Here is a 12,999-nt window from a genome sequence, read left to right as displayed (position 1 = left end):
AGATGGCGTCATCTGTGGATCTGTTGGGTAGGTATGCGAATTCGAGTGGGTCCAGGGTGTCTGGGATGATGGTGTTGATATGGGCCATGACCATCCTTTCAAGGCATTTCATGACTGTAGATTGGATTGCTACAGGTGATTAGTAATTTAGACAGTGTTCTTGGGCACGGGGACTATGGTGGTCTGCTTGAAACATGTAGGTATTACAGACTAGGTCAGGGTTAGGTTGAAAATGTCAAGACACTTGCCAGTTGGTCAGCACATGCTCGGAGTACACATCCTGGTAATCTGTCTGACCCTGCGGCCTTGTGAATGTTAACTTGTTTAAAGGACTTATTCACATCGGCTATGGAGAGAGTGATCACACAGTCATCCGGAACAGCTGGTGCTCTCATGCATGGTTCAGTGTTGCTTGCCTTGAAGCAAGCATAGAAGGCATTTAGTTAGCCTGGTAGGCTTGTGTCACTGGGAAGCTCGCGGCTCTGTTTCCCTTTGTAATCTGTGATAGTTTGCAAGCCCTACCACATCTGACGAGTTTAGTAATCACTGTTTTGATGTCTAGAAGCTCTTTTCGGTCATTTGAAACGATGGGAGATTTATTTATTTATTAAAATAAAAAATAAAAACATCAAAAAAAGAAACGTCCCTTTTTCAGGACCCTGTCCTTTCAAAGATAATTCTTAAAATCCAAGTAACTTCACAGATCTTTATTGTAAAGGGTTTAAACACTGCTTCCCATGCTTGAGAGAGGCTGGACTGAGGGCTTGTAAGCCTGTTGTAGTAAGGCAGGTCCTCACCAGACATCACCGGCAACAACGTTGGTTATGGGCACAAACCCACCGCCACTGGACCAGACAGGACTGGCAAAAAGTGCTCTTCACTGACGAGTTGCGGAATTGACGAATCTGGTGCAGTCCATGAGGAGGAGATGCACTGCAGTACTTAATGCAGCTGGTGGCCACACCAAATACTGACTTACTTTTGATTTTGAACCCCCCCCCAGTCACATGTCTGTGTAACTTATTCTGTTTATGCCTGTTGTTGAATCTTGTTATGTTCATACAAATATTTACACATGTTAAGTTTGCTGAAAATAAATGCAGTTGATGGTGAGAGGATGTTTTTTTTTTGCTGAGTTTTTTTATATTTATATCTATATATATCAGCAAAAAAAAAACATCCTCACTGTCAACTGCATTTATTTTCAGGAAATTTAACATGTTCATACAAATATTTACACAAGAAAAAAAAGCTCAGTCCGATGACGCTGTAACACACAGCCCCAGACCATGACGGACCCTCCACCTCCAAATAAATCGATGCCATCCCCTCTGTCGCCATTATTTGATTAGAACAGGGCTCTCCATCCCTGTTCCTGGAGAGCAATCCACCTGTAGTTTTATTTTTGCTCCAACCCCTGTTTTAACTATACCGATTCAGCTTCTCAACCAGGTAATTATTAGGGTTTGATCGAAGACCTACAGGATGGTAGGGGACAGGGTTGGAGAGCCCTGGATTAGATGATCATCCCAAATCTGTCCTCAGGAGGATATTGAATTGTCCCAGGTGTTATCTATATACTGTCGAGTGAGTGAGTCCGTCCGTCTCTCCGGAAGAGCTGGTCAGTCTATCTGTAATTGCATCAGCCCAGTGAGTGTGGGCTGGCTGCTACTATGGACCAGTAAGTCACTTTGCCCCGGCTGAGATTAGTGATTGGACAAGGTCATCGCTGAGAGGAGTCTGGAAGAGGAGGGAGCAGATGAAGTTGAGTACCTCATGCTCTGAGAATGTCCATGGACTTGGTTGTTGGGTTCATTTCTACTGTCCTTAGTAGAACTCTTTTTCTCTCTGTCTGTAACTTTCTGTGATGTGCACATATTTATATGGATTATTGATATATTTACCTTTTGCATTGAGGACATTGGTTTAGCATTGGTCATTTCTCACATTCTAACAGTTTGTCATAGTAATATAGTATAGCAGTAGCTAATGCCTGAAGGTAGACTTATATTTGCTGTCTTGTACAAATGTTGTAACATAAGGTGCTAGAAGCGCTCAATAAGTCCTTGCCTACCTCTGCTAATTACTGCATGCTGTTGGTGTCGTGGGTCCGGTTAGAGACACGGTATAGTCATTCTTGGCCCACTGTTAAAGCCCTAGGCACCGGCTGTGATGTAGGATACATTACACACTATGTATTTCAAGGCTATAGCAACTATGCGTTTCACTCAAAGCGACAGGGATCCAGTATTGAATTAATACAAAAAGCCCATCAGGCATATTATATCAAGAGATAAGATAGAAACAGTGAAGATTAGATTGTATGGAATCTAATATGAAATCGGATTGTTCCTGTGTCCCTGTGTTCTGATAGCAGTACATTTGATAGATGCCGTGATAAGACCACACAGCTATTTGCCTGTTTTTAATGACTCATTCTAGTATGGGTTAGTTTTGGGTTAATGTTTTACTTTTTCCTATTGACTGCAGTGATTTGCCTACCTGAGTCATAATATAGAAGATTGGCCAAATCGCCTCCTCTCTTATAACCACTGTGAAGTTCAAAACACTAAATTAGCCATTCTGTCTTCTTAGAGATAAGAAGGGATGGAAATTGTTTTCATTAGCTTTTTTTTAAATTATATTGGTTTTCAAGGAGATTACATTATTTATCTTTCCACAATAGACATTTATGGGGTTGTTTGAACTGTGGTAATGTTTCCAATCGGTCCATACCCGATTACATGTGGACAGCATGCAGAGAGAGTATCCATCATTCTTTTCATTTTTTTCCTTTCAATTCACTATTTCCTGGCAGTCTTTTATTAAGTGATTTGTCTGCCTTGGCTTCTTGTGCATTGTGTGTTGCCAATTAAAGTTAAATCAATTTAAACCGGAATCTTGTTTATGTTCAGAGTACATTTTATTCCCTACTCTCCTCTTCAAAGTGAAGCACAAAAATATTATTTGTATTTTTGATTTGATTCACCATTGCTTCCTCTTGGGTGTCCTGTGGAGGATATTTTGCAAAATTATACCCACTAACCTTAAGAGTCCGACCGATATATCGGTGATCCGATATAATCTGCCAATATTGGCCTTTTACTCCCTATATCGGTATCGGATGATAAATCCACCGATAACCAATATTTAATAAATAGGATGAAAAAAGGGAATCTTATACTTATCTGAACACTTGCAGTCATTCTCATGTTATTAATTTCACAATGTAAGAAATCAACATTTGAAGCATATTTATTGGACAATTGCTGGTTTTGGATGGCAATTTATAAGAATTCCTTGTGGAAAACATACACTTTTTAATTTCTCTGACAAAATAGAATATCAGCAGATATGTCAGTATCGGTAAGTTTGTTCCCCCAAAAATGGGTATCGGACCAGAGTTTTTTTGTTGTTTTTCCCTCACTCATCGGAGTCTGTTTGCTCTCTGCCATGCTGGAGCTGTTTTAAAATAGGAAAATAGGACTTTAAAATAACCGGAATCACAACGTGGCAATGCCTGTTGGGAGGCTGATTTGCGAGAAAGGTGAAAAACTGTGTGAGTGTGTAGGGGAACAACTGTGTCATACAAATTCTAATGAACATTTCTATCTGTCATATAGTAGTAGTCTTTTTTTTTCTTGCCCCCAGTCTGAGCCTCCTATACTGCACACCACTCACTTCTGTATTTTCTCTCTCTCTCTTTCTCTCTCTCTATTCCTCTTACGGTTGAAGCATTCTTAAGCAATTTATGAACTCCTAAAGGATTTGTATGTGTGTAGGGATGTGTAGTACATGGTTGCTACTCATTTAGTGCATAGAAACCACCCCAGCAGCACCCACTTATACTGTGCAACAATGCAACCCACTATAGATGGAGCACAGCTTAACTGCATTAGAGAGGTGAGGTGTTTTAGAGAAAGAGAGGGAGGTGTATGTATGGCCTGGGGTGTATTTGACGTCAAACGTCCTAGTTTGTGACCCCGGCGTCAGCCTTGTGCTCATTTTGTGCATACTCACACACACCACCACCACCACCACGTATTTCAATTATTTCCGGAAACATAAACACCCCCCTCTCTCCGCTCGCTGGCTCCATGAGCAGCAGTTCAAAATCGCCGATTTAGAGAGTAGTGAGTGTTTAAGTTGCCATGGCAACTAGGTGAGTCATCCTACTGCAGTTCGTTAAGTCACTTGCACTGTATATCCCCCCTTCCTCCGCCTCTCTCTCCTCCCTCTCTTTATGCTCTGACACTATGATTCTACCTTTTCTTTTGTCACCTTTGCTGTTGTCAGAAAGGGGGTGACAGGCACAGGTCTTCACAGGTTAGCCATTGTTGGAGTAAAGGGGAGGAGAGGTGCTGTGAGGGGGAGGTTAATGAGAGCGAGCCCGGTGTCGCTGTGCTGCCTTTGATTACATATTTATGGCCCAGGCTAATCAGTAAGCCCAGTGTCGACAGCTTCACAGGAGGTTTAGCGGGAGAGCGAGGGCCCAGTCAGACTTCATTTAGCTGGTGTTCAATTACTGAGAGTGCCGGAAGCACTTTGATTTCTGATTGAACAAGTCTAATAATGTGCAGATGTTAATTATGGTGATGATTGTCGTTATGACCGGGGTTTTAGTCATCTTTTGCCTGGTGAACCTGTGTGCATAAATCAGGGTGACTTCATCACCCCATTCGTGAAAGGTCATGATTAATGATTATTAATATCATGTTTGCTTTGAGAAAATGTAGTTTTCTTTTCCTTTTTCAACTTGTGTGTTTTACTAACCTGTTGCACACTTTCTTGGTTCCTGGAGCAACATATCACTGAGAGATGTCATGTTCTGCTCTCTATAATGAAGTGAAACCAGTTCAGACAAGAAACGCGAGTATTTGCATCATCTGAGATGGCAGCAAACATTTCTTACCTTATGACAGTCTATTTAAGTTGAACAAACATCCTAACTAGGCAGTCTGGGAAGAAGGGCCTTGGTCAGGGAGGTGACCAAGAACCGAATGGTCACTCTGACAGAGCTCTAGAGTTCCTCTGTGGAGATGGGAGAACCTTCCAGAAGGACAACCATCTCTGCAGCACTCCACCAATCAGGCCTTTTATGGTAGAGTGGCCAGACGTAAGCCACTCTAGAGTAAAAAGAACATGACAGCCCGCTTGGAGTTTGCCAAAAGGCACCTCAAGGACACAGACCATGAGAAACAAGATTCTCTGGTCTGTTGAAATCAAGATTGAACTATTTGGCCTGAATGCCAAGCGTCACATCTGGAGGAAACCTACGTTAAAGCATGGTGGCGGCAGCATCATGCTGTGTTTTTTTTTCTCTCCAGCAGTAGGGACTGGTATACCAGTCAGGATCGAGAGAAAGATGAACGGAGCAAAGTACAGAGATCCTTGATGAAAACCTGCTCCAAAGCGCTCAGGACATCAAACTGGGGTGAAGGTTCACCTTCCAACAGGACAACGACCCTAAGCACACAGACTAGACAATGCAGGAGTGACTTCTGAATGTCTCTGAATGTCCTTGAGTGGCCCAGCCAGAGCCTGGACATGAACTCGATCTAATATCTCTGGAGAGACCTGGAGAGACCTGAAAATAGCTGTGCAGCAACGCTCTCCAACCAACTTGACAGTACTCGAAGAGGATCTGCAGACAAGATTGGGAGGAACTCCCCAAATACAGGTGTGCTAAGCTTGTAGCGTCATACCCAAGAGACTCTAGGCTGTAGTCGCTGCCAAAGTTGCATCAACAAAGTACTGAGTAAAGGGTCTGAATACTTATGTAAATGTGATCTTTCTATCTATACATACAGTTGAGGTTGGAGTCAATTTAAACTCATTTTTCAACCACTCCACCAATTTCTTTACAAACTATAGTTTTGGCAGTTTGGTTAGGACACTTACTTTGTGCATGACACAAGTCATTCTTCCAAAAATGTGTTTAGAAAGATTATTTCACTTATAATTCACAGAAAAAAAATGTGTAGACCTTCACAAGTTTGGTTCATCCTTGGGAGCAATTTCCAAACGCCTGAAGGTACCACGTTCATCTGTACAAACAATAGTACGCAAGTATAAACACCATGGGACCATGCAGCCGTCATACCGCTCAGGAAGGAGACGCGTTCTGTCTCCTAGAGATGAACGTACTTTGGTGTGAAAAGTGCAAATCAATCCCAGAACAACAGCAAAGGACCTTGTGAAGATACTGGAGGAAACGGGTACAAAAGTATCTATATCCACAGTAAAAACAAGTCCTATAAATCGACATAGCCTGAAAGGCTGCTCAGCAAGGAAGAAGCCACTGCTCCAAAACCACCATAAAGAAAAGCCAGACTACGGTTTGCAACTGCACATGGGGACAAAGATCATACTTTTTGGGGAAATGTCCTCTGGTCTGATGAAACAAAAATAGAATTGTTTGGCCATAATGACCATCCTTATGTTTGGAGGAAAAAGGGAGGCGCTTGCAAGCCGAAGAACACCATCTCAACCGTGAAGCACGGGGTGGCAGCATCATGTTGTGGGGATGCTTTGCTGCAGGAGGGACTGTTGCACTTCACAAAATAGATGGCGTCATGAGGAAAGAAAATGATGTGGATATATTGAAGCAACATCTCAAGACATCGGTCAGGAAGTTAAAGCTTGGTTGCAAAAAGCTTTGTTGCATCCTAGAGATGAACGTACATTGGTGCGAAATGTGCCAATTCCAGAACAACAGCAAAGGACCTTGTGAAGATGCTGGAGGAAACGGGTACAAAAGTATCTATATCCACAGTAAAACGAGTCCTATATCGACAACCTGAAAGGCCGCTCAGCAAGGAAGAAGCCACTGCGCCAAAACCGCCATAAAAAAGCCAGACTATTGTTTGCAACTGCACATGGGGACAAAGATTGCGCTTTTTGTAGAAATGTCCTCTGGTCTGTTTGGCCATAAGGACCATTGTTATGTTGGGAGGAAAATGGGTGAGGATTGTAAGCTGAAGAACACTATCCCAACTGTGAAGCATGGGTGTGGCAGCACCATGTTGTGGGGGTGCTTTTCTGCAGAAGGGACTGGTGAACTTTACAAAATGGATGGCATCATGAGGTGGGAAAATTATGTGGATATATTTTAGACGCGTCTCTACATGAACTGCGTGAATCAGGCCTTCATGGTCAAATTTCTGCAAAGAGGCCGCTACAAAAAGATACCAATCAGAAGAGGCTTGCGCCAAGAAACACGAGCAATGGACGGTAGACCTGTGGAAGTCTTCTTTTTTTTTGTTGTCTGAGTCCGAATTTGCGATTTTTGGTTCCAACTGCTGTCTTTGTGACGCAGAGTAGGTGAACGTGTGTTCTCTGCACGTGTGGTTCCCACCGTGAAGCATGGAGGAGGTGTGGAGGCACTTTGCTGGTGACACTCGGTCTGTGATTTTATTTCGAATTCAAGGCACACTTAACCAGCATGTCTACCACAGCAATCTGCAGCGATACACATCCCTTCTGGTTTGCTCTTAGTGGGACTATCATTTGTTTTTCAATACAAAACCTAGGAGGCTCATGGTTCTCACCCACTTCCATAGACTTACACAATAATTATGACAACTTCTGGAGAAATTACACCCACCTATCAGAGCACTTGCAGCATGAACTGAAATGTTGTCCACCCAATCAAAGGATCAGATAATTAATCTAATACTGAAAGCATAAGCTACAGCTAGCTAGCACTGCAGTGTATAAAATGTGGTGAGTATTTGACTCAGAGAGGGAAAGACCATAGTTGAACAAATTGAATTCCTTACAAAAATGAGGAAGAAACAAGAGGGAAATAGAGATTTCATTTATTTTTCAGTTTCACTTAACGTTACTTAGCTAGCAAATGCAGCTAGGTAGTTCAGCCTACTGAAGGAATCCCTCTGTTTGAGCAGGGTGTATGTTAGCTCACTGGCTTTGACTTTCCAACACAATGTAAGCTTTTGGTATTACAAATATATTGCCACAAGGCCTGCTGGTGTAACCGCTTACTGACTGTACACTAACGTTGATGTAGGCTGTGTAGCGGTTCGGTTTGGAAAGGTGTTTATTTTTTTTTGCCTGGTCACATACAGCTGATGTGTTGTCCACACATGAGGAGAAGAGTGCATAGAGTGAATACAACGTGGCTGCTATGATCAGGGGTGTATTCATCCACCGATTCTGTTGAAAAACGTTTCTTAAACGGAAGTAAACAAAACAGGATGAAAATGCTAGATGCAGGCAAGATTGTGCAAGGCAGTATATAATGTGTAACTGTCAGTCACTGTGTGACGTCCATATTTCTCTTTCGACCTGGTGTGCGTGCGCCCACGTTGTAAACTTTCATTCATAGGCTCGGTTGTGGCAACCTCATGATGGGTATAGGGAGAATTTGAGTATCTTGTAGTAGCCTAAACCTATCGATGTTACATTGAACTGGGTGAATGGAATATGAATGACAGTCATTTAATATGCTGTAATAGAAATAAGGCCATGCTCATGAAAAAACATTTGTCCTCACTTATCTTAAACGACACTGACCGCCACTGCGTAACATGTGGTAGGCTATGTATTGTATAACAGCTCAATCATTTTTAATTCTGTCTTTTTCTTTCGGGCTTGGGCTCATATATAGGCATATGCATTAGCCCTGATATTTGTATGGGTGTTCTACATGCAATGTCTTAAAGGCCTGTTGAATGAATCATCACCTTAGAAAGCGCTGTCCATTTCATTGTGTTTGGCTTTGAAACATCTACAACAACCATGTTTTCCATTCAGATCCAACCTGTTGTTGAACTTCTTTCTTCAAATTGATAATCACAGATGTAACAAAATGTAGCCTAGTGGTGAGTTTTTTTAAATTTATTTTTTAAAGCATGATACTGTTTTGATAAGTGTTTGATGTGATTTTAGATTGCATTTGCACTAACGTCAGAGTGGTTAGAGGGACAATAGAGCCCTGAGTGTCAGGCTTTAGCATTAATTAGTAAATGTATTCTCTTTAGGTGAGACATTTGACATTTTCTGGGATATGTGCAAATGTGCTATTCTTGTCAATGTTTGAATGCAGTGTTTTATTTCTATGCTACATTTGCTAATAAAATTATATTGGGAGCGACCCTGAACCAGTCTCTTTTGTAAAAATGCAAACTGCTGAAGAACACAGTGAAAATATGCTTACATTTAATAAAGGTCTCCCAACAGTTTTTGCCCGTCTACAAACCTTCTTCAAGGCTGCTCAGTGCTCACCTCCCCCATTTATCTTGGGTCACTCTGACCTGTTACTAACAGTGTGGAGGAAAAACGTCCTCCTAGATACTTATCTGACAATGATTTAAGGGCATTTTTTCATTTCCGCCTAATGGTTTGGGGGGAGTAAGCTGATCCCAGATCTGTGCATAAAGCTGACTTCCACCAGGAGTCTAACCTGATGGCTGACAGCGTATGTTTCCCTGAGTCAGCTTAGACCACTGACTTCCAACCTCTAATTCACGTCTCTGTGTTCTCTCCCCAGGTCGGGTGCATGAGGATGGGCTGGAGCAGAACGGGCACCAGGGGGGTTGTGTGGGGCCGGGGCTGGGGCTGGGGCTCAGGACCCTATGTGTGAACGGCACGGAGACAGACCAGGATCACTACCCAACCACCAGCAGGACCAGGTCCCGATCAGAGCGCCTCTCCTCCTCCTCCTCCTCCAACCCCTCACGCAAAGGAGTGTCCACCTACAGCCGCATCCGCAAGCTGTCCAACTGCAAGCAGCAATGAGGGCAGCCCCTGGACCCCCAGCCCTGAACACATATACTGGACAGGTGAGTAGGAGGAGGCATTGGGGGAGTGTTTAACAGCTGTACAATATGGTGTAGTTTAGACATTGTGGCATCCCTGTGACCTTCAGATGGTAATGCTACTAAATCCAAGTAAGATTACGTTTTTATCAATTTAACTGAGATGACATGCTTCTTTGATCCCCTCCTGAAACCTACAGCTAATTGTATACAAATAAGCAAATGGAAGTAAGATTCTGGCTACACGTCTGCCTGGTGTAATTACGCATGTGTGCCTTGATTGTCTTCCAAGCTGCTCTCAAGGTTAAAAAAAACACAGGCCTGAGGAGTCTAATTATGGAGCCGAACAGTAGTGTGGCGTCTCCAGGGAGGGAGAGGAGAGGGGAGGAAGGCTCGGTTATTGGAGAGGCAGGATTGGGCTGGTTGACGCAGCGTATGGTGCTAGGGACGGGGTGGGGTTGGAAGAGCCCTGACTGACGCTGATGCTCTCCTCTGTATGGATGGAGAGCAGGAGCGTGTGGGCGGACTGCGTGGGAGGGAGATGCAGCATAATTTGCTTTCTAGGCTTCTCTCTTCCCATTTCCCCCCCCTCTCTCTGTGTTCCCCCCGAGGCACCTGCTCATTCATGTGGGTTCCCCTCTTTCTCCCTCTGTCTCTCTCTTTCTTTCTTTCTTTCCTTCTTTCTCTCCCGATGAGTCATTGCTGAGTACGGGCTCTGACTCTTTAACAAACTCCCCCTGCCTCACATTCCTCTTTCTGAAGGAAAAATGAAGGATCCCATCATGCACTCCTGCCTGGTTAACAGGTTCATACAAATGCATTGCAACCGCCACACCATCTCCTGAGCCAATAGGGGATTCTGATGCTAATTTGAAGAATATCCCTTCCTAACAAACATGTTTCGTGCTATATGCAACACATCATATTTGCTAAAATAATTATATAATACAGTACCCCTGGTAGTGTTTCAAATATGGCAATAAAATCATTTACATCTACAGTGCTGTATGAAATTGAAGATGACATAATTTCCCACTCACTGCGAATGGCCACAGAGGCTTACAGCACCAACTGAGTGGAGAAGCAATACAGATGCAGAATACTGTCCATACAATCTTGGTTCCATTGTTCTTTTAGACTGTAATACTATGTGAGTCCTCCATTATTTAGACTGTAATACTATATGAATCCTCCATTATTTAGACTGTAATACTATGCGTCCTCCATCATTTAGACTGTAATGCTATGAGTCCTCCATTATTTAGACTGTAATACTATGCGTCCTCCATCATTTAGACTGTAATGCTATGAGTCCTCCATTATTTAGACTGTCCTCCATCATTTAGACTGTAATGCTATGAGTCGTCCATCATTTAGACTGTAATACTATGTGAATCCTCCATTATTTAGACTGTAATACTATGAGTCCTCCATCATTTAGACTGTAATGCTATGAGTCGTCCATCATTTAGACTGTAATACTATGTGAATCCTCCATCATTTAGACTGTAATACTATGAGTCCTCCATCATTTAGACTGTAATACTATGTGAATCCTCCATCATTTAGACTGTAATACTATGTGAATCCTCCATCATTTAGACTGTAATACTATGAGTCCTCCATCATTTAGACTGTAATGCTATGAGTCGTCCATCATTTAGACTGTAATACTATGTGAATCCTCCATCATTTAGACTGTAATACTATGAGTCCTCCATCATTTAGACTGTAATGCTATGAGTCGTCCATCATTTAGACTGTAATACTATGTGAATCCTCCATTATTTAGTGTAATACCTCCATCTGTATACTTATCATTTAGACTGTAATGCTATGAGTCGTCCATCATTTAGACTGTAATACTATGAGTCCTCCATTATTTAGACTGTAATATCATTTAGACTGTAATACTATCATTTAGACTGTAATACCTCCATTATTTAGACTGTAATACTATGTGAATCCTCCATACTATTTAGACTGTAATACTATGTGAATCCTCCATCATTTAGACTGTAATACTATGAGTCCTCCATCATTTAGACTGTAATGCTATGAGTCGTCCATCATTTAGACTGTAATACTATGTGAATCCTCCATTATTTAGACTGTAAATACTATGTGAATCCTCTATTCAGTCATCTTTAACTGTATTGCGCAAATGTTTAATTGAGGGGTGCTAATAACTCATTGAGTAATACTGTAAATGATTGTAGCTAATTGTCGGTTTTTGATTCCCTCAGGTTTGTGTTCTCTATTTTCCGGCTCCCTGACGTTTGGGTGATGAATGTTTTGACAGCCTGGTCTGCAGCATGCAATAACAGGACATGATGCACTACAGTGGTTTATTTCACTAGTTATTTTCTGTCTGACAACGTGATGATGTAAGTGAAGCTCCAGAGAGAAATGGAGAAGAGGCTAGGACTTACCCCCTTCTGCAAATCATACTGGGAATCCCACCCCTCACTGTATGAATGTAGCTCGTTTTAGACTACTACACTGTTTCTCCTACAGTTACTCTGTATTAAAGCGCACATTGTGATGTGTATTGAATGACATGGATCATTTCAATAAACTACAATATTTGTAACAGTAATAAGTATGATCATTTAATAAAAAATGCATTAACGGCATATGCAGGCTAAAGGAAAGGGAACTATAGACAAGCCAAGGATGCAGAACTATTCAAGAATGTCTTTGCTTTAGATTTTTTTTTTGCATCTTTAGTTTTGTTTTGGTGTTTTAGTCCCCAAAATGGGTTTTAATTATTATTTATATAAAATGCACCCCAACCTCACCAGCTGTTTATTCTGTGATTTTCTCTTTATTTGTGGCTGAATTATAAATAAATGTATCTTGTCAATCAAACAATAGGCAGTGTGAAACTTTATGACCGACTCGTCCCCAGGCTCAATTGTTAGGTTCTGAGAGCGAGCCAGTTGATAAACTGACATTTCACTGAGATTTATCAGTTCTGTCACTAATTTTGTTTGGTTTTTCTAAGAAGCGGTAGATCTGTTCTATGTGCGCTCTTCCTATGCTTCCCGTTAAGTTTCCTTTCTGCGTCTTTTACTTTCGGTTTTGTACACCAGCTGAAAACACTATTTGGTACAATGATTGATTCTCTACGCTATACTTGCTTGTTTTGTCACATATCTAAAATTACGCAAACTATTATAATTTTTGCAACCAGGAAATGACCATTTCTGCATAGTGC

At 41.9% G+C, this 12,999-nt stretch overlaps 1 protein-coding gene across 1 annotated transcript in view; it reads left to right on the top strand.

Annotated features, from left to right (window-relative positions):
- The window catches only part of LOC112250849 (serine/threonine-protein kinase STK11), a 30,443-nt gene extending 18,065 nt beyond the window's left edge, over nt 1-12,378 (top strand). Inside the window, exons 11-12 of the mRNA XM_024421335.2 lie at nt 9,512-9,803; nt 12,026-12,378. Of these exons, the coding sequence (XP_024277103.1) occupies nt 9,512-9,759 (248 nt within the window). The 3' untranslated portion in view covers nt 9,760-9,803; nt 12,026-12,378. The remainder of the gene's footprint in view (nt 1-9,511; nt 9,804-12,025) is intronic.
- Nucleotides 12,379-12,999: the final 621 nt, after the last annotated feature.

The sequence above is a fragment of the Oncorhynchus tshawytscha genome, linkage group LG05 (assembly GCF_018296145.1).
Source record: "Oncorhynchus tshawytscha isolate Ot180627B linkage group LG05, Otsh_v2.0, whole genome shotgun sequence".
NCBI lineage: Eukaryota > Metazoa > Chordata > Actinopteri > Salmoniformes > Salmonidae > Oncorhynchus > Oncorhynchus tshawytscha.
This window is presented reverse-complemented; position numbering and strand designations above follow the sequence as displayed.